The sequence below is a fragment of the Alligator sinensis genome, unplaced genomic scaffold (genome assembly GCF_000455745.1).
Source record: "Alligator sinensis unplaced genomic scaffold, ASM45574v1 scaffold600_1, whole genome shotgun sequence".
Classification (NCBI taxonomy): domain Eukaryota; kingdom Metazoa; phylum Chordata; order Crocodylia; family Alligatoridae; genus Alligator; species Alligator sinensis.
Window position 1 is genome coordinate 4996218 of NW_005841859.1, and position 23112 is coordinate 5019329.

At 42.4% G+C, this 23112-nt stretch overlaps 1 protein-coding gene across 3 annotated transcripts in view; it reads right to left on the bottom strand.

Annotated features, from left to right (window-relative positions):
* Positions 1–23112, bottom strand: part of MAPK12 (mitogen-activated protein kinase 12) — a 58383-nt gene that overhangs the window by 15419 nt on the left and 19852 nt on the right. For all 3 annotated transcript variants that reach the window (XM_025215467.1, XM_006016515.3, XM_025215462.1), the window contains exons 4-6: positions 19197–19308; positions 8465–8494; positions 3748–3795 (exon numbers count right to left, since the gene is read on the bottom strand). In XM_025215467.1, coding sequence (XP_025071252.1) covers positions 3748–3795; positions 8465–8494; positions 19197–19308 — 190 coding nt within the window. The remainder of the gene's footprint in view (positions 1–3747; positions 3796–8464; positions 8495–19196; positions 19309–23112) is intronic.

Genomic DNA, 23112 nt, shown 5'->3' on the forward strand with positions numbered 1-23112 from the left:
AGCAGGGGAACATGAAAATCTGTGTCAACTTGTACGAAATGGTCCAATACAGGAGCCTAGAAGCAGGAACCTTCTAAAGGTGAAGGTGGTTAAGATTAAAGATCAGTTCTTAAAATAAGTCAGTGGCCACGTCTACCTGAGATGCTGACTGTGCAGTTGTTACTGTGCAGTCATTTAGTATTTGTTTAAACAATTACTGTATAAACAAGTACTAAATTACTGGAGTTACTGCGCAGTAGCATTGCTGAATGGCTTTTAGATGATGGTGACTGCGCAGTAGCATCACATCATGCTTCCTGCTACACAATGCTGCAGTAGTAACAAGCTGGCCAGTAAGCAGTTTCACAGCAGTGAGAAAATACTAACTAGAAATATAAGGAGGAAGAGCCATAAATTTCATAACCATTCACTGATTAGTTGAGAGAAACTGAAAGAATGGCTTATGGCTAGGACAAAAATAAAGAAAAACAATATATGATCTCCCATAGATGCTAAAGTATGTAGATTTACTCAAATAAATACTAATTCCCATGTTCACCAGGTTTTATATATACCCCAGGGACAGAGATTTATGCTGGAAATAGAGAGAGAAAAATGCGCAAGGACACTGGATTTTTAACACACGCTGTTTTTAACAGTCAACCATCTAAAAGTACTTTGCCATTAAAAAAAAAGTTTCATTCCCCTGACAGTAATAAAACAGGAATATTACATTATATTGCTATTCATGGAATCAGACTGTAAAGTGTAAATATGGCCTTAACATTACTGCCTCATTTAAACAAATTTCCACAGTTTATGTCAGCTAATGAGGCAACTGCATTTAAAACAGAAATGGAATATAATTTCTACCCTGCTCAGAGGAATGTTATCACTGAAACTCTGAACACAGAAGAACTAAGCACAAATGGAATAAAAATATTCTTTTATGGGATAGGAAGATGCATTTTAAAACGTAGCTTTCAAACAAATACAGAGTAATCTCCCATGTCTTGTTAATATTTCAAAATAAATGAAAAGCAATACTTCTGGTTTTTTTTCTTGCGGTGTGATGGCCAACTTTGTACCACTGATGATAGAGTGCTTCTACCGCTTTATTCAGTAATAAGTAATAATTTACTACATTTAAGATTTGCAACATCATTCAGGTTTAGACACAGTTGCAGTACAATTCCATTCTTTTTTTTATAAAGGTGTAAAGAAAATTACTGAGAATTTTTGCGTGTTTTTCAGAAATTTTAGGACTAGGTTTATTTGTTAGGACTAAATACTAATTTATTCTCAAGAATCATAACTATACTGTTTGAAATCACCATAGCTGAAGTTGCATAATGATATTCATACAAAGCCATCATTCTAATACGCTCTTGATTTTCCACTTTTAGTCTGGGATTTGCCTTGCCAGAAACAAATTTTGGGCCAAATTTTAGCAAAATCCCTTTAATCACATGAGGTTCTACTTGGGGCTGGGGGGGGCGGGGAACCCTTTAATTTACAAAGGAAACCCTTTAAATTACAAAGTTCACTTGCTTTTGTTGTTGAAATGGATTACCATTTCAACAACAAAAGCAAGAGAACTTTGTAACTTCAAAGTAAGCTTATAAATAGACCACCTTGCAAGTCTGCATTTAGTTAACCTTAGGAAACAGGTTGCTAATAAAATAGTCTTATGAATATTTGAAAATGCATGACCAAGCATATGCTGTAGAAATTTACAATAAGCATTTAGGTGGAGATTTAAAGATGGATAAGACACACTATTAAGTTGGCAGCCAAACTGTAAACCCATTAGCTATGGAAAAAGAAGACAAAGTTGTGCTGATAAATACAGTCAAGCTTATTAGTCCTAAGTCAATGAGCAGTGTACCCTTGCAAGCCCTACAAAATGATTAGTGCCAAAGAAAGGTGGAAGAAACTGTCAGTTTTTTAACCTACATGTGCAGGTTATGGTTTTAGGACCTTACTCTAGTCACTTGAGGCTCTGTGGAGGTGGAATCTCTCTGATAATGTTTACATGCAAAATGGACACTCTTAAAACTGTGCATTAAAACTTAACTTTTGCAATATTGCCAACTTTAATCTTTGGATTTATAAAAATGTATATGTATGCACATATACTTACATCAATGCCAAGATATCACCTCTACCATGATCTTGCATCAGCAATAGACCCTAAATTTCTAAAATTTGTCATGGCACGCTTATGTGTATGTTGCTTTATTGAACAAAACTTTATTTGCTTTTTCATAACGAACTCGCCACAGCAATTAAATGCATATTGCTGTGACAGGTTTATTTTAGATAATTATTTCTAACTATAAATATTATACTAACAGGTTGATGGACTGGAAGATTCCCCAGGCAGATAAACAGAATAATAAAATCAAAATGTGTCAGATTCGGTATTTCAGTTTAATGATCTAGACTGAAACTTGCAGATGGTAACGCCTCCTTGTACAAACAGTTCAGGTGGTATCTGCTGAAGACAGCAAGACACAGGGCAAGGGTACCTGGAAATAGTATAGCAAAAGAAACAGCTGGTAACTATTTCCATATATAAAGCTCCTAGAAGATTTTAAACACCTGTTTCTTATGATCAAACAATAAAATAAAAAACCAGAAGCTATCCAATTAAAGGCTAGATGTTATTCTGCAAAACCAACCATAACTATCCTCCTTCTAGGAAACATACCACTGTCTAAATGCATTTAATGTTTATATTAGTTCAATAGATTCAATATTATGAAAAGAACCAATTTCAAAGAAGCAAAAAATGTACAAATTTAGATCCGGATTCTGATATTCTTGGCCATGTACTGCTGGACATAAGAAAAGTGCCTGTATACAGCACTGGACAATGATGACATGACTTTATTTATTTATTTTTACGAAAGTCAGTTTCTTCACTGAATGACTGTCTGATAAAATAACGAAGCATTTATCACACACTGCACATACAAAGGCTATTCGGATTTATAAAAACGTATATGTATGCACATATACTTACACCAATCCATTCAGCAAACAAGTGTATAAGTTACCAGTTCCAGCTCTACCCCATCAAAAGGGGTCAACTGCAATTTTTATACCCATCTTTACCACCCCCCCTATCAGGCAGCATCCACCTCAGCAATCACTTCCAGTTATGCTGGGAATAATTTAACCTGTGAATATCTTCATTTATCTAACAGTTATGTGAATTCATTGACAACAGTTCCCAACTTTGCAATGTGGGTGAATTTCCTCATTCTCTTTACCTTTATTGGATAAAAAATATTTGATAGTCATTCTCCATTGCTAATATGATACATTGCCATTTGTCATGCTTAGTTTTACAATTCCTTTGGAAATTAATTGACCCATCAGCTGTTTTCACATACCAGTGACCTCTCTGAGCTATGCAAGTACATCTGATGAGGTGAATGGGCCCTAACATTCAGGGTTTTGTTTCTTTAAGAGGTCTTCCATTGTTTCAATAGGGATTGAAGTCAAACATACAGGATAATTCAATGCCATGATCTCTTTTGATATATCAGTTTTGGAAGAATACTGTACCACATTTGTGCTTCCACTTTTTGTTGTAGTTACATAGCAAGGCCTCATGTCTCTCAAAAGGTTGAAATGTCCACCTCAATGAAGTCAAGGGAGTTTTATCATTCACTTTGATACTACCATTGTTTCAGTCACATTGCCTCATGCAGTTTACTTGCAACAGATCAGATTATTCAGTCAATTTATATTTCCTACCTTCAGTTCACAGTCTTCATTTACTGCCAGGTTTCCAGGTTTCAGATCCTATTAAGATAATCAGGCTTGAGATAGATTTTTGCAACAAATGGAAAAAATACATCACAAGAGTAAAAACTTACTCTTGCCTTAAGGAGAGGAAATGTTTTAGTACATAAGAAGTGATATACAGGGTCAGTGATATACAAATGGTCCATCTATCCCAGTATTCTGTCTCCAGCGGTGGCAGAGGTCGATGCTATTGAGGGACAGCATTGAACCAGATATCTCTAGGGTGACCTATCCCCTCTACTGAATACCCTCCTGGTATACCCCATGTGATGAAGCACCAGCAGGGTGCTTGCCACTTAAGGGCTGTTGCAGGCTCCAAGTGAGCCTGCTTCGCGAGCAGCAGGAAAAAACCTCCCCCCAGGAACCAATTTTAGGGGGGAAGGTGGGTGGCAGAACATCTTCGGTGTCCACCACTTTAAGGAAAAAAGCAGGCAGCAGGCAGGTGCAGGCCGGCCCTGATGAGGTGGTCATTTTAAGATCCTGGCTCTCAGGGTTGGGGCAGCAGTTTGCTGCCAGCAGCCGAGGGAGCAACACCACCCGGCTACTCATCTTGGAAGCAAGGGCAGGAGCTATTGGGGATGGCAGGAGGCTCCTGGTCCTGAGCATGACCTGAAACTGCACCCTGCTGGGGAAGGGTGGCCTGACGGGACTGTTTGTAGTGAAGCAGTCCCCCAAAAATGCCAGGCCAATTACCTCCCTGGTGAAAGGCAGGTAGGGGCACCTTAACCCCAGCCCTCACTAACCGGTGGGTTTATAAAACCGGAGAGGAGTGGGGCCAGGCATGCCCATGTGAGGCACCTGAGTCCATAGGGGTGTGAAACCCCAGAGGGTATAGTGGAGCCAAGCATACCCATGAGTGGCACCTGAGCCCATAAGGCTGCAAGACACTGGAGAAGAGTAGTGGGGCCAAGCATGCCCATTCAAGGGGCACCTGAGCCTGTTGGGGTGAAAAGCCCTGGAGCTCCAGGAAGGAGTGAGAGTTCAGTTGAGGCCCTGGCCAAGTGGTGAGTATGTTGAGGCCCTGGAAGGAAGGGGCAGAGGCCCAGGTAAGCTTTTAGGTGCCTGAGGCCACAAGTGGGCCTGAGGCCATGAGAGGTGGCAGAGGGAGAGCTGTGAGTGAAAGGGGTGAGTCATCAGGCCCAAAATTGTGAACTAGCGGGTGGTGTTACTCAGTGAGGGGCCATGGGAGGAGTCAGCCCAGTGTTCTGTTAATTGCCAAACCACCATTCAGATGAGGGTCACGGGGGAGGCCCAAAAGGCTGTGCCAAGGCTGGCCGAGGTGCAGAGTCAAGCCTGATGGCCCTCCGGGGTCGCTCAAGGGAGCACAGCAGGGTGAATGTGGCCCAGTAAGGGGGTATGAGTGGAAGAGGCCTGGTGAGAGCAGGCGGAGTACTAGATGCCCCAGTGAGAGGGGGGTGGTATGTGTGAGACCCTGTATAGGACAGTATGAGAAAGGCCTAACACTGAGCTGAGTTGGGCCCGGCCTCAAGCCAGAGCATAGCACAACTCACAGGAACATCTGCAAGACATGGGACACTAAAGCGGCAGGTAGGATTTGTGGGTTTACTGCCCTTAGACATTAGGGTGCTCGAAGGGCAGCCTCCCACCTAATTAACATTTAATTTACAACAAGGTGTGGCAGACAAGTAAGGTGGGCAGCTTGCCCAAAGACAGACAGGCGGGCCAGTACTGTGACTGGGCCTGGGAGTTTGTTTCTATCACACCCCATTATAGGATTAGAGGTGCTAAGGGAAACATCTCTAATCATCCTGCTCAACAGCCATTAATAGGTTTATCATCCATGAATTTATCTAGTCCCTTTTTCAACCTGGCTATGCTATGTTCTTATGTAAGACAGTCTTGAACAAAAGTTCCATTTAAGTCATAATAAAGACAACTAGCCTAATCTAATTAAGAAAGCTAGTTTGGATATTAATTTGGATTATTTACACCCAGAAGGGGAAATCAGATAAGGAAAATTATTTGACTCTGGTTGAGTTTAACTGCTATTACGCCATACATATATTCCTAACAAATCTTTAATTAAAAATGTCCATTGACATATATCAAGATATACTTAGAGATTATTTGTCCACACATGCCTGGGGTACTTTTGAGTGTTAAAAAGGGTTAGAAAGACTTTATGATCAGACCTACTTTACCTGAAACATACTTTACCTAAAACTTCTCTTCTCAAAAAAATTGTGGCAAAGGGGAATTTTCATGTCAAGACTAATTTATTTGAATAGAACCTATTAAGTAAAAAGGTCAACAATAAAGGGCAGATCTTGATATACATCAATATTGCCCTCTACTGATTCATTGACATCACAGAGTTTGAGACTATTTTTAAGTAAGGGTAGATGGCAAATGGCTATGAAAAGTTAAGATTCTTAAATGTTATTACAGAAAGTCAATGATCTTTCAGTGATCTTAGACTAGGAAAAAAAAACTCATTTTTTCTAAATCTTTTGTATATTTAGGTGAGTCACACTGGAGAACTATCCCCACTCCCAGAAGTTTTCAATGTTCATTCAATTACATCACAGAAATGGATGACAAAGAAATGGGGAATGTGGGTGTGGCAGGAAAGTAGGGGCCACTCCTGCCCTGAGCCACCTGCCTCACTGTGCCCAACCAAAAACCATGCTTCAGGTGTCTCCCCTAGGGTGCCTACATCTGGCCAACCTCCTTCCTGAAGCACACCCGCAAGCCTGGGTTAACCACTGTCACCACCCAGGAGCTGGTCTTTGTTAGGGCTCTGTGCCGCACAGGGTACACAGACCCTGTAGTCTGTGGGGGTGCTTTGCCCCTAGCAGGATATATCTGGGTGCTTCATATAGCCTGAAGCATTAACAGTAGCCTCCCTTAGTCAGCTGAGCAAGGGAACTAAAAGGCTTATCTAATCCCTCTCGAGCAGGTACAGCATGGCTTGGTATAACGGATAGCTTTACTGATTGGAGAGGGTAGGCATGGGGAGGAGTACAGGTCAGAGAAGTATCAAAAGAAAAACCCTGAGCAAACAGAAGCTGATTAGTAGCCTTTTGATACGCTTCTAGATCACTTCATCCCAAGTTACTAGCTAAAATTCAGATTTACATCCAGAGTCTAACCAAGCTCTTTCTCTGGAGGCTGCGTGGCTTGTTTGCCGTGTTCAAAACATGTCTCCCCTCTCTAAGCTAGAGGGACCCTTATAAATAACCTTTCTGATCTCATCACCTGGACCCAACTAGGATCAGGTATTTTCTGAGCACCACTGATGCTGACCAGTCAGTTCGAACTATGTCAGCCCCTACCTTGATGAGTGATGACTACCCTAGGACTGCACCTCCAGGTAAATGGTGGGAAAGGTCACACAAAGGAAGGGTGAGCTCCCCCCCCCGTGAAATTTACAAACCTATCACCTAGGAGGCCAGGTGAACTGACCAGGCAGAGTGAGAATCCCAGGGCCCTGGGCTGTCTCCAAGCAGAGGTGGGGCAGCCAAAAAGGGGATTTCTTCACAGCAGGCTATTAAGAATCAAAGGCTGCTTACAGACATGGAAAAAAACCCCCAACTAATGGCACTTTACTTTAAACTCTGCGTGGTCCCACGCTGAGCCCAGACCATGCCCAGAAGAGGCATTGTGTTGGTTGGACCTGGCTCACCCCAACGTCTGTATAGATCAGGTGTTTTAGTGGGGCTTTTTGGCGCTTCTATCTAATAGCTGATTCAACTGCGATGAAAGTGTCAAAAAGCCCCGCTGAAGTGCCCAATCTATACAGACACTGCAGAGATGGGTGGAACTAACTCACTGCTGCTTCCAGTAAAGTGCATTTTTCTTTTTTTCCCCCCATGTCTGTTCACAGCCAAATAGTCTTTGGAGGGACAGCTGAAAAATCTCTGAAACAGAGCTGAAAGAGTCTCTTTTCTAAGCTCCATCTTGCTGACTCTGATTCTGAGTGACTGTAAAGTTTAGACCATGACCACAGCAGCTGTGGAGGCAAAAATACAGTTATTGAAGTGTTGTATTATATCGGGTTTCTGTTGAAAAGGTATTTCCATTGGCCCAATTAAAACAACTGGAACAAAGAATACTTTGTGATGTTTTTGGTATTGTGTTGGAACCCCCACCCCGCAAAGGAGTATCCTCCTTTTATGCTACTTAAGCCAGCCTCTGTCATGAAATAAGGACAAGTGTAGGTAATCAAAAATATTTTTAGGACTCCCACATTGATTCAGGTGAGCTTTTGAGTGGGAACTGTGAGAGCACAAAAGAAATCAAAATGGCCAACTTTATTTTCCCCAGAAAAATTGACAGTGTGGAAAAAATATAAAATAATTTCCAAATGGAAAACATTGACCACAAAGTCTGAAACTTAGTATTTTTGCTTATTTGCTAAGCTTTCTGGTGGAAAAAAATTATCATTATATTTTTGTTAAGGATATGGGAGAATTAATATGACCTTTTTGTTTACTCTAAATCACTATTTTTTCCTTTAAAAAGATTTTAGTTGAATATTTTCAAACATCTCTATTCACTAGCTGTTTTAAAATGTTTGCTGAGGAAACCATATACATTACAAACACTGAAGCAAAATTAAACAACTTGGAAATGGTCACACATGCACATGAACAGCAGCTATGGTATACAAATTAAAATAATCATTTTCATAGGTTTTGCTTACCCTGTGAATTATGCCTGATGAATGGATGTACTGTGGAAATAAATAAATAAAAAAAGACTGTTAACTGACATGTATTGGCTCTTTAGTAAATTGTTACTTAATTTACACTAACAAAGTAACCTTGTGGGCTGCTAAAGTAACTTGAAACTAATACAGGTTCCTTGACTGTGAAGATGATTTCCCTAGTTATAGTTTATGCCTTTTAGAAATAGTCTATAAACCTGCATTGCTGTGTTAAAAAATATAAGCAAAAATTACTAGCTACTAAGTAGAAAGGTGAAGAGAGACCAATCAGAGTGTTAGGAGCAGCATGATAATGTCATTTATGCAAGTTTACTTCGAATTCAAAAAAGAGTAATCCTTTTATGAAACACTTCTAACTTATTCACCCAAGAACTTCACAAAATATTTTTACGAGAAGGTTGTCCTGGACTCTTGAAATTACACATCGGGTCATAAGGTTTTTCTTGCTTTCTAGAGGAAAGAAATATCTAAACTGGACAATCATAGCTTAGATTTGGATACCTAAACAAGCGCACTCCACCCTCTAGAAGAGTGGTTTTCAAACTTTTTAAATCTGCAGACCCCTTTGGAAATGTTGAATAGAGGTGCAGATCCTTCTGAATTTTAAGTGTGGGTATTCACATACTTTTGATTGATCATAGTCCTCTTTCATGGGCACCTTAGATATAGTCTGCAGAGCCCATGGGAGCGGGGAAACCACTGCTCTAGAAGACCCCATTTTAGGAAAGCACATAGAACATGCTGACATTTATCCTAGGATTTAAAAGAGACTTAAGCACTGGGGACCCAACTTCATGGGCCAAGAGGTCCTTTCTAGTCTCACATTCCTAGATGTTCAGGTAACCTTCTTGAATTGGTATCCCTGCCTGAAAATAATATTAAAATATATTCTCTCCTATTGGAACATTCATTATCTTTTCAGCAATCTACCTGTGTTTGAGTTTTTCAAAACATAACTCAACAAAATGGATACACAAGGACTAGATGGTTTTAGGATAGTGATGTATATTCTGTATTGAGCAGCACTCCCATGCTCATAGGGTCACAATAATCTTCTATATTCCATGCATTGGGAATTTCTGCATAGTTCTGTAGGCAGTTGTACAAAAAGACAGATTGGTATTGGTAAGCTAATGTTATGGCAAACAAACCTGGGCGGTGAAGGAATACAATCAGAAAACTATAAGAACCAACTGAGATGTGTGTAATGCTTGAATTTTTGCGGGAGTATTAATTATTGCCATTAGCATCTGAATTTTATGAGCTTTTGAAACTCCACTTGGAAGACTGCTGTACTTTAGAACATGGACCATATTTGAAATACTTCATAGCACACTGGCAAGAACAGAGTTAAATGCAAAATTCCCTTTTCCATGTAGCTTGTAATCTCAATTGAAATATTTAGGAATGTAGCAATTTCAAGTTAGATTTTTCTTAACATATAACCCCTTTAACTTTCAAACAATCAACAAGGAGTTAAATTACTGCTCTCAGCCTCATAGGAGAATTACCTGTCCAGGTTCATCTTTGACCTTCCAAATTAAATTAAAAGGTTTGAGCAGTTCACAAGATCTGCATACAAAGGAGGGCAAATACTAATGACAATTCAAAAGGTATTGGTGGTGAACAGGAGACAGGGAAATGCTATTCAGTTTTGTCCAGGCATTCTCCAAGTCTTATTTCATTGAAGAAAAATGAGATGGGTATAACAGCAGTTTGGCACAAAGGCAAATAAATTTGCAAATAGAAGCTGGTCAGTTATTTCCAATCCCAATTCATCCTGCCAGCTCTAGACAGACCAGACACAGTGCTGCTGTGTGCAGATACCACAACCCCCTAAATTGGGATAACTTTTTTTTTAATCCAGTGGAGAATTAATACTGAAGGAGCTAGAGTAAAACACCACCAATGTGATTAACATCAGCTAAATTTATCTGCCCAAGTCTATCCTGGGGTAGCCACTTATTAAAGGCAAAGAGGCTATTGCTTGCTGCTCTGCCACATATCAGTGAAATCTACTGTGCAAGTTACTCTGGGATGGCTGCATGTCTATCCTAGCCATAGTTAATCAAGGTGTAATTTACTTTATTATACAAACTGATGTACATGATACCAAGCTACATTTGAATCCCTTCAAGGCCAACTAGTTCCTTGGGGCACCTATGCACCTGCATCAAGGCTGCTCTGATGCACTGTAATTACAGCACGTCAGAGCAGACTCGATTAACTGAGTCTGCTGGAGTGTGGTGACTACCGTGTTCCAGCAGATTCCAGTATTACATATATTAGCATCCCTGTGCTGAAAAATGGTGGCAGGAGCACTTTAACTGAAGCTTGTTGAACAAGCTTTAGTTAAAATGCCCTTGATGCCATTTTTCAGGGTGGGAATGCTGATACATGAGACACTCTTGGAGTTTTAATTAGAACGGCTTTTGGAGCCACTCTAATTAAAACGCCCCCAACTCCCGGAACCTGGGAATAAATATCTTTAGTTGTGAGGTGTGGAAAAGCATGAGCTTGAGCTCCTTAACACAGAGCTCAAACAACTGAGTTATTTGTCTGAGTAGCTGTCCAATCCTGGCGTGAAACTTGCCCTTTCTGAAAAAATCGTTCCAATACTGAAAGATTAAATCTACTGTTGCGATAAGCCACATGGCAAATAATCCACATCTTGAGGAGCACAGTGGGAGAGAAAGGAGGGTCACACATGGGTGCGTTATTCAACTTCTCCAAACAGACCTAGCATGAATTTTAGACTTCAGTCTCTACATGTACAAGTTAGAGCAGCCCAAGATCTAATATTCCAAGGTTCCCAGCAACATCCTAATTTAACAAGAATAAAATGTCTCTCACTCATTTATTGATTCTGCATTTTTATTTTCATTTATTTTACTTAAATGGATACCTCCACCATATAAAATTTATCAAATGCTCAGAGACTGTTCTAGTCCCATCTGTTAAATATACACACTCCCAGAATATACAAAGGGTCACTCTCCTACCTAATACCCTTGCTTTTGGAAGCAGTGTACTCAAATTGCTTATAATAAAGTTTATAAGCTTCTTAACTGTTGCCTCTGCTGTCTCCACTGTGTCTAGTGCTGGTTTTACAAGGAGGCATGCCCATCTGCCTTGGGCTTATATTTTTCTAGACCACCTTGGCTGATGATTATGTAAGTTTCTTGGGAATCATCGCAGAGCCCCTGGCAAAACTATTCCAAAACTTGTGGCACTCTGGAGAGGTCCCTGAGGACAGGGAGAGGGCCAATGTTGTGCCCATCTTCAAGAAGGGGAGGAGGGAGGACCCAGGTAACTATAGGCCAATTAGCCTAACTTCTATCCCAGGGAAAACCCTGGAAAAATTCATTAAGGAGTCTATGTGCAATAGGCTTGCAGACGGTAGGATTCTGAATAACAACCAGCATGGCTTTGTCGCGGGCAGGTCTTGTTTTACCAACCTCATCTCCTTTTATGATCAGGTAACTCACCACCTGGATAAGAGAGAGGAGGTTGACATTGTACACCTTAACTTCCAAAAAGCCTTTGATCTCGTATCCCATGATGTTCTCATGAGCAAATTGGAGGATTGTGGGCTTAACTGCAAGACAGTTAGGTGAGTACAAAGCTGGCTGCAAGGTAGGACCCAGAGAGTCCTAACGAACGGATCTGTGTTGTCCTGGTGAGAAGTGGCCAACTGTCCCACAGGGGTCAGTGCTTGGAGTACTTTTCAACATCTTTATCAATGATTTGGATGTGGGGCAAAGAGATCACTGGGCAAGTTCACAGACAACACCAAGTTGTGGGGCACGTGGTCATGCTTGAAAATAGGCTACAGATACAGGTGGATCTAGACTGGCTAGCAAGTTGGGCGAGTAAGAACCAGATGAAGTTCAACATTGAGAAATATAAAGTGCTCCATCTGGAGACGAACAACCCACTACACACCTACAGGCTTGGTGGTGCCAAACTGACCAGCACAATGAACAAAAGGGACCTGAGGATAATAATAAACCACAGTATGAATATGAACTGGCAGTACAATGCTGTTGCCAGCAGGGCAAATAATACTCTGGCATGCATCAACTGATGCATCTCCAGCAAAACCAAGGAAGTTATTCTTCTGCTCTACTTGGCACTGGTGAGACTCCAACTGGAGTACTGCGTCCAGTTCTGGGTGCCACACTTAACAAGGACGTGGTAAAACTTGAGAGAGTTCAGAGAAGGGCTATACATGATCAGAAACTTGCATGGCAAGCCATACGAGGAAAGGCTGAGGGACCTGGAACTCTTCAGCCTGAAAAAGAGAAGGCTGAGAGGGCATTTGGTAGCAGCTTACCGCTACATCAGGGGAGTACATCAAAGGCTCGGTAAACAACTATTCACCAGGGCACCCTTGGGAAAAACCAGGAGTAATGGCAACAAACTCCTGGAAGACCATTTCAGGCTTAATATTAGGAAAAACTTCTTCACAGTTAGGGTTTCCAGACTGTGGAATAAATTCCCTCCAGAGGTGGTACAGTCACCTACCCTGGAAATCTTCAAGAGGAGACTGGACAGTCACCTTGCTGGGGTTGCCTGACCCCAGCTGCCTTTCCTGCCTAGTGCAGGGGGCTGAACCTGATGATCTTCCAAGGTACCTTACAATCTATGAATCTATGAGGCAGAAAGTATAAGAAAGCTCAAGTCACGAATAACACCAAGTGTCATAATTAAAAGGTCACATTCAATGAAAATGCTCAGATGGTGAATCAGATGCGAGTTACATTATGGCAGTGACAATTCTGGCATCAACCATAGGGAACCAAACATTAAACTACCTCTCAAACATGAAGTTACTGTTGTAGACAAACAGAGCAGGAGAGTGATAGGTGTCATGGAATACGATTCATAATGTGAATCTTGCCATTGTCTCAAGCATACAGGCAACCAGTTAATGTCATGTATGGGTGTGTGACATATCAGGATGGGAGGAAACTCCTTGATAATGAGGAAGTCCTGTGCTTGTGTACAGAGTCCTGAGAGTATTCTTCCGGAAGTCTGTAAGAAGTCAGGCTTCCAACAAAACGCTGTAACAAACAAACCAGCTATCTCTTGCCAACAGCCTGCTTTATATTTGAACAAGCAAATGTTTTCTCATTGAAGCTCTCATATTTCAAGAATACAACTGCTTAAAGAATTTACAGACTTTATTTGCTGGCAAAATTAAACACAGAGAAATATGCCATAGAGCCAGTGATGTCTGCACACAATAATATGGCAGGAATTAAAAGAATTTAGTCTCAGGGTCTTGTTAAACATGCGCCCTCCACCACTTCCAGGAAGAATGGTTTTCCTTAAATATTATAGTATTAAGTAATCTCTTCCCATGTTGAACTGCTGCCTCTTTGTTGCCTGTTTGCTCCAGTCAGTGGCATGGCTAAATATATGGGTGATATTCCATGGTACAATCTTTTCCCTACTACAGTAACCTTTACGAAAGGTAGTTTTATTAAAGGTCTCTCCCCCTCCACAACCAACAATGCAGGTTAGAAATGCACATGAGGATAGAATAAACTTTAATTGAAATCTCCTCGTATAATTCATATATTTATTAAACACTCTTAATAGAATATGCTGAGACCAAATTACTTAGCACTTCATTTCTGGTGCCAGATTTTCCACTTGGCAAAAATGCTTGAATTTTTGTAAAGGCCTTATTACACATTCACTTGCAACTATTGCAAATCATTGGTATGTCGTGACCTATTAAAATCAGTACATATTAGGAGATAATCCCTTACCTGAAAGAGAATACCTATGCAGCACCATGAAGGCACCTAACACATACTAAACAGCTTAAATGTGTGCCTGCTTGCATTTTAACTACACTTAGTAACAGCTGAATGTGTGACACCCACCCCTAGGTGAAAAGTGGTGCACTGTGCTTTTACTAATGACAGATCCTGCACATACATCTGCTGTTATATAGAGTCTTCAACTATTTACTGCAGCCAAAACTAGTTACATTGTGGTAAGTTACAAGCTTCAGCAGAACACAGGAAGTGACCAGACTATTTTGTCTCACAGGGAAGGGAGGAACTGAAGGGGAAGGGACAAAACTGACTAGTGAGGTCTGTAAGCATTTTCTTTGGATGGACCAGTTCCAAAGCTCCAACACAAATTGTGCAGTCCACACAGTTTCCTCCACTAACTTCTGGATTAAGCCTGCGGAACATTTCAGAGTATAATCTATACAGGATGATGTGACAAGGGAGTGTGCAAAGATGAACCCCTTTACAAGGAACATTTTCAAAAGGAGATGGGGCTGGAGGAAAGAGAAGTAAATTCCATTCTCTCAAAAACAAGAACCCAGAAGCACTAAGCTGAGCCTACCATAATACTGGTCTAGTGCTCTCACAGAAATCCTCAAGCAAACAACCATGAAGCATCTCTACTGCTGGAAATTTCTATACGGAAATTATCTAATGGTGCTTCCTTAGAGTGAATTAGTCTGAAGAGAAAAATAAAGAGTGTAATAATTCAGTGAAGTCGACAGATTGTTTGTTAGAGAATGTTTGGTACACAGTACGGAAGGTTCTGATATTCTTGTCCTAATGGATGAATACAGTCATAGGTTTCTGCTTATATGGTTGACATGGTTAGAGTTGTATTCCTAAAAGCATGGGGATGGAAGACAAATAGCAAACAGAGAAATCATTTCCAATGAACGATGCAGCAAGATTAGACTGATCATATATACCTGTTTACAAGGAATATTTAAGTAACCCTGCAGGTTTCACTAGTAGTGCAATAAATGTCCTAGTTTCTGTAAAACTGAGATGCCTGATCACCAGAGGAGCTTTCTGCTCATTTTCTCTTTACTCAATGTGCTCCCTGCAATTCATGTATGCATCAACTGTTTTGACCATTTCCCCAAGAAGGGGCAAATAAACAACAGGACAAGGTAATATGGTTTTGGTGATTAAGGTCAAGATCAAGGGGCTCCAAGTTCTTACCCTAGAAATGGGGGTTACTATTTTTTGTGGTTTCAAATTGAGTCTCTGATTTTCTCTGCTTTATTTTCTCCATGTGAACTATAGAATTTACATACCAGGCATGTGAGCAGGAGGGTGGGAGTGAGGAGGGGCACAAGGGTGGAAATATGATGTGTGTGTGAAAGGATGTAGTGAACTTCAGTTCTTACAGTCAGCACCGAGCTTCCCAGTGTGAGCCATAGGATGAATAAGTAAGGAACAGGATTCACTTAAAGACAAAATAAAGCTATACAAACTAAGTCTGGCCATAGGAGTAAAACAACAGGTACAAAGGAAATAGCTATGTGAAGCAGCAGGGTGCAGAGTAAAACAGCAGACACACACATCATCACAGCATAGTAGGCATACCTTGGATTTTTTCCTTTTTTGTTTCAAATGTTTGCCAGTATAGTATAGATGTGAAAGAAAAGCTGGTTAGAAGCCAGACTGTATGCAAGGCTTAAAATGAGAAAAATGTATCATGGGTCTCTGTTTAAATTCCCACCAATGGCCTGTATGATATAAACTGCAAAATCAGGATAAAAACCAAAAACATTTACAGTGTAAAGAATACAGGAAAATCTAAACCTTGTTCTTTCACAGCCATGTTGGAGTCTACACCTGTAGATGAACAGAATTGAATTCTACAGAAATAGCTCCCACTGTGGAAAAACCAGGTTTCAGCCTGCAAATCTAGGTCAAGGCACTTCCAACAATCACATTTCATCTGAAAGCTGAAGTAGTTGCATCACAGTGTTAAAGACAGAACAGAATAGCTTTCAGAGTAACTTTCTTTCCTTTTGGAAACTGTTTCAACAGAAGGAAAGAACAATATCAAAACAATAAACCTTTTATAATAAACAGTGTTTTTTTTAAATCAAAGGCAAGAAACATTACAATTAACAAATTAAAAATTCTTGTTGCTTTCCTGCTCAGTCCTCATCAAGTGAAAGGTTCTTGTCTTGGATTTACTGGAGTCATACAGGCAAAAGGAGAATTCAAAATGTTCTCTCTCCTTTTTAATCATCTATAAAATGCCAAATGAAGAAGAAACAGAGCAGAATAAGATGTTTTTTAGTAGTTCCCTCTTTTTGTGGGGGCATAGGGGAGGGGGGAGCAAGAACAGAAACTGGAAAGGAGGATAATTACAAAAAAGTTTTAACTTCTTACAGCAACACCACACTTAGATTTGTCAATAAACCATATTAATTTGTCTTTTTCCTCTACCAAGCCACCCCAGCATCTCAAGCTAGTAGACTTGAGAGATTCTTCAGGTCTCAGGGAATGGCTACATGAATTGTTACATCAAGGAAAGGTATTTTAGAATTTCACAGGAAATGTCAGATTCCCAATTCAGGAAGACATTTAAGCCAGTGAACTGTCCATGTGGGATGTGTTTCATGCCTAAACTTAGCTGTATATTTCACTACATTGTTTAATTGAGGTCCTAACATAAGAGCCCAATATTGAGAACGTGGAGTGACTTATGTACCTCTTGGATCTACTAGGAAGCAGAACAGTCCAGTACCTCACAGGAGTCAAGCTTCTATCCTTTGACATACTATGCCTCAGAGTCTTTACTGACCTTATCAAAAACAGTTTAAAACTAATTTACAACAATCATATGGAATATCCCCAAGGAGGAATCCCACAAACAGTTAATTAAAACAAACAGAATTACCAGAAAAGCCAGAACCTTCCTGAGCACAGCCTAGAAGGAGGCTCTCTCTAACAGTTACTATGGGTGGGGATGGAGATGGGGGACAACATTGTTCTCTTCACAATAGCATTTTGAAACAATTTCTGCAGCCTAGAGACTGTTTATTTTGGCCATATAGCTCAAGTGTTGTGCACTGGCATATGCAATACCCTGAGTGGATTGATCATATGGAACATTGAATCCATTGAAGTTGAGAGTTTTGCCACTGAAACCCTAGCCTTGCTAAGTCAATGTTGATCTCTTGTTCCTGCAGCTAGTAGGGGCTAGATGTGCCACAGATGCAACACAAATCAAATGCAGATGAAAGAATGAATGAAATTGCAGGAGAAACTCCTTTAGCTTAACAGAATGAGAGGTATGGATAGCATTTAAAAGGTGCCATCTTGAATTCAATGCAGCGACCCCAAATTCAGATCATCAAGTAGAATATCCATATTCTTTCAGTGTCAAGAGTGTTTTAAGCAACACAGAAAAATATTTGTCATTAACAAATAAATCCACTGTGGAGAATTTCAGTACTCGTATTTCTATAGCACAGTTTGGTCAGCTCCCCAAAGTAGTGTATTTCACTTAAGTTCAAGATGAGGTTTTTTCTCTGCCATCGATGGCGGGGGAGGGGACAGAGGAGGAAAAGTCATCTTGGATTCAAGTACCAGCATCCCGACTCTGTCCCAGTCCCGATATTACTCAGGGCCAAAGATGGGGCTGCTGCCACAGATGCTGCTGCCGCTTCTGCAGCAATCCAGTGAGTACAGGTTAGGGGCCAGGGCTAGAGTCCAGGATGGGTGGCAGCCTGGGCTAGGGATGGATAGGAGCGTGGATAAGGCAGAGAGCCGTCCCTTGGGGTGTGCAGGGTATATCAACACATGCAGGGCCGGGGTGGCAAGTGGTCAGAGCGTGGAGCTGGCGGTGTCTGGTGGCTGCGGTGGGGCACCCCCAAAGCACAGGGATGGCCCTGGTAGGGCAGGAGGATGGAGGGTGGGGGCAGGGGAGGAGCAAAGGTACAGGAAAACAGGTGGGGGGTGGGTGGCAGTGTAAGTCAGCGATTGGGCAGGAGATAAGCAGCAGGACAGGTGGATGATCCAGTCAGGAGAGATGTGGGGGATGGGGCAGCAGAACAGGTCGCAGAATCAGGCAGGAGATGGGGCAGCCAGATGGGTCCTTGATCCAGTTAGGGGAGAGGGGGAAATAGGGAAGAGGAGGTCAGGGGATGGGAAGCAGCACACATTGCTTCCCCATCCCCTGAAAAGCTGTTGCCCAGTCCCCTACTCATACTGCTACCAAATCCCGACTGTGCTGCTGCCCAGTCAGCAGAATGGGTCAGGAGATGAGGTAGCAGGGGTGGGAAGCAGCACATGCTGTTGCCCATCTCCCAACATGCTGCTGCCCAATCCACATCCCCTGATCTACACTGCTGATTGGCAGCAGCTGAATCAGGGGATATGGTGGCAGAAGTGTGGGTCAGGTGATGGAGCAGCAGTATATTGGGATGGGGCAGCAGCACAAGTTGCTACCCCACCCTCTAACCTGCACTGCTACCTCATCCTCTGACCTGCACTGCTGTTGGGGCAGAAGTGTGGGTAAGGGGAAGTGGCAGCTACACATTGAGGGATAGGACAGCAGTGCTTGGGGGGGGCAGGTGGTAGATGGAGCAGCAGTGCGAACAGAGGTTGAGCAGCAAAGGACTGAGTACAGGGATAAGCAATAGGGGGAGCAAAGTACCAGGGTCAGGATGCTTGCCTGCCCCCTGTGGTTGGGAACAAGTTTAAGACAACCCTCGAACAATTAGATCCTATACAGGGAAATTATAACAAATATATAGTTTTCCATTGATAAAATCTAGTTATTTGGGGGGGAAATTTCTTAAATTCAAAATAGTCTTGGATTTGGCTAAATATGGTATGTATAGTTATCCAAACAATTGTAAACCAAGGAAAAAATTAACTTGTAAGAGAACAATAAAGAAGCGGCAAACCTTTAGTCCCTTTAACATCTGATAGACCAGGAACTGGATTCGGTCTTCAGTTAATTTCTCATGCTTCATTATCTTACTCAAGTCTGTTCCCATGAATGGCATAACCAGATAGCTAAAGAAAAATCAAATACTAATTAACTCCTTAAAGTCTGTCAAATAAATGGAATGCAACATCACGTTACACCTCACTGATAATAAAATGCAGTTAACTCCATTAATTTACTGGTAAATTTAAATCTCCCATTTCATTTAAAACCTCTATAACCAAATCACTTCTGCTAAAAACAACACAGCTTCCCCTCGCTACACAAATAATCAATTTTGACTGCTTAAGCAAAGACTGAGTAAACTAAGCCACTGATTATAGAAAGCTATTGGTCAGTTAATAGAAATAATACATTCTAACCAAAGATAAAATAGCCCAGGCAAGACATGTTACTTAAAAGTCGACTACATAAAAGCTCTGTACTTTACATAGTGTGGTTTTCTTTATAAGTACTATGATGAGTTAAGGAAAGTACTGGATCCAACATGTAGAGATAGAACAGATGCATCAGGATCAGACTAGATCAAAATTGGAAGAGGGCATTACTGACACAAATTCTTAACCTGAAGTCATAAACAAGTGTCAGGGGTTTACAACCAGCCTTCGCAGAAAGGAAGACAAGTGTGAGGAAGGGCAAGAGCCACTGCAGCACAAACTGACATTTCAAGGACAGCCTAAAGTAGAAGTAATGCAAAGGACAGCTTTAGACCCTATATTTTAGAAGGCCTTTAATATGCTTATCACTTAAAACTAGCTTGATACAAGAGGTGCACTGATATATCGGTGCCATATTGATCGGCACCAATAAAAGGAAAATTAACATTATTGGCTATCAGCTTTTTTTGGCCAGTGTAGCTGATAATGTCACCAATAAATATATTATGCCTTGTGGAAAGGGCCCCCAGACACTGTGTGCAGTCACAACATGCACATGGCCAGGAATGCAGTCAAGCAGCATGGAGAACAGCGCTCTGTAGGTAAGTCTGTGGAGGGGAAGGGGCATGGGGGAGGAAAGGGGAGTGGGGGGAGACAGATCAAGACCCCCATGGTAAGGGAGGGAATGGGGCAGGGGCTGGGGGCGCTGCCCAGCCAAGGCAGTGAACGGGACCATGGGGCTGGGTCAGGGAGTGGGATGGAGCTGTGAGCAGCTCATCCAGGGACATTGGGGGGGAGGGGGGAAGGGGAAGTGTGTTCCTGCCACTGCACGAACCCCTAGAGGAAGCATGGGGGGCCATGTGCCCCACCAGATTTGTGCGCAGGGTGGAAGCAGACTGCCCGCTATGGGCTTGGTGCTCTTCACCCTGCTGCCCCTGCCCCACCCCCTCCCTCACTGTGGAGGTCTCGGATCTGCCCCCCTACCCCACAGCCCTTCCCCTCCACACACTTACCTGCAGGGAGATGCTCTCCATGCTGCCCAGCTGCATTCCTGTAAATCGATTATTGGATTGGTATCGGCCAATATGCCTGGTGAATTATCAGCTATCATTATTGGCCAAGAAAATCTTTATTGGTGCACCCCTACTTGATACCAAATTCTAGCAGAACAAATTAACAGAGGCTACTTTAAGCAAGAACCTCTCTGGCAGTTTAAAGTTCAAACCATAACTTTTCTGCTGCTTATGATAAAAAGCAGACACTTTCATGAAGTGACAAAACTACATTGCCCAATCTATCCATATTTTATCTTTAAATAATTTTCCTTTGTTTAAAATCTATGATGGCATCAATTTCATTACAATTTTATTTGCAAACTAAAAATATAGCAATAAACATTAATGATTGTACTTCAGGGGAATGTTACAATAAGGTAGTTCCAAACAACTATGGCTGAGATTTTCACAAGAGCCCAAAAGAATAAGGCATCCATATCACTTTCAATTTCCACAGAATTAGGATCCTTAAACCTCTAATTTCAGCCTCCCAATTTTCAATTCTTTGGATACAAAATTCAAACACGAAGTAGTGAAAGACTGGAGAAACAGAAGAGCAGAGAGATTTTATTCTCTATGAGTATATTTATAGCATATAAAAATGTTTCTGGCTGATAAAGTAGATGACCTAGAAAACTTAATTTAACTTCTTGTCGGTGTTCCTGGATAGTAAAAGCATAGATATAGCCATTTTTTCATTCTTATTAAATTCGTTTTCCCAGAGGTCATAAATATTTGAAGTGGGCTAGAAGGAATTTTGTGAACGTTCTAGCAAAACTACAGGAAAAAAATCTAAAGGAAGTAGTAACGTTTTTGTTGTTACTGTCAGAGAGCTTTGAAATGTGTAATAGTCCTATATCTCTCTGCGCAAGTTACATTTTTCTGCACAATCAGGCCCCTAAAAGCACTCTACAGCTGTGACATAACCCATATGAATGGCTGCAGAGTGTTTTTAAAAAGGCCGATCACACAAAACTTAACCCTTGATAAATCAGGTATTAACTGAATTACTTGATACAGACTCCCACAACATTCTCACAGGCAAGCTAAGGAAGCATGGGCTGGATGGACCTGTAAGGTGGAAAGAAAACTGGCTGGAGCATTGGGCTCAGAGGTTAGTAATCAATGGCTCGATGTCTAGTTGGCAGTCGTATCAAGTGTCAGTCTTGGGGTCAGTTTTGTTCAATATCTTCATCCATGGCCTGGAAGATGGCACAGAGCGCACCCTCAGCAAGTCTGCAGATGACACCAAGCTGGGGGGAGTAGTAGATATGCTGGGGGTAGGGTTAGGATTCAGAGAGACCTAGACACATTGGAAGATTGAGCCAAAAGGGATCTCACGAGGTTCAACAAAGACAAGTGTAAAGTCCTGCACTTAGGACAGAACAATCCCATCCACCAGTACAGGCTGGCGTCTGACTGGCTGGGCAGCAGCTCTGTAGAAAAGGACCTGGGGTATACAGTGGACAGTAAGCTGAATATAAACCAACAGTATGCCCCTGTTGCCAAGAAAGCTAACAGCATACCAAGTTGCCTTGTAGGAGTGTTGCCAGTAGGTCAAGGGAAGTGATTATTCCTGGGGTGGGCAATTATTTTGGGTAGAGGGCCGCTTGATGAATTTTGGTGAGCTGTCGAGGGCTGCATGGTTATCCCCGCCCCTTCAGCTGCTCCACCCCCTGGTGATCATCTTGGGACGGGTGTCCCGCCCCGACCTTTGCCACGGAAGCCCCGCCCCTTGCACAACTTACCAGGTAGCAAGGGGTTGTGACCCCTCTAACATCCTGCACCAGCAGTGGGGCTTCAGGGGCATCAGACCTCCCCCAGAATTTTCCCCCTACCTGTGCCAGCTGGTCCCAGAAGGAAGAGGCTCCGCTGCCGCTTCTGCTGTCCAGTGCCAGCCCAGTTGGGCTCACCCCATCCCCAACAGCACCTGGGAAGCCTCATGCTGCTCCGGATGGGACGGACCCAGCTAGGTCTGCACCGGCCAGGAAAGGCAGCACGCAGCTGAAGTCGGCTCCTCACGTGCTGCTGGGGATGGGAGGAGCCCGGCTGGGTCAGCACCGGCCAGCAGAAGCAGCAGCAGAGCCGTGTGCCACTCAGGATGGGACGAGCCCGGCCAGAGTGGCAGGGGCTCAGCTGCACTTTCCCCTGCCTGTGCCGGTCAGTCCCGAGCAGCACACGGCTCCGCCGCCACTTCTGCTGGCCAGTGATGACCTGGTTGGGCTCCTCCCATCAGGTGGGAAGCTTGCTTCATCCACGTGCTGCTCCGGATGGGATGGGCCTGGCCGGGTCTGCACCGGTCAGCAGAAGTGGCGGTGGAGCCGTGTGCTGCTCGGGAGTGACCAGTGCAAGCAGGGGGAAAGTGCAGCTGAGCCCCTGCTGCTCCAGCCGGGCTCGTCCCATCCCGTCCCGAGTGGGCCACCGCTCCCCCCCCCGCCTC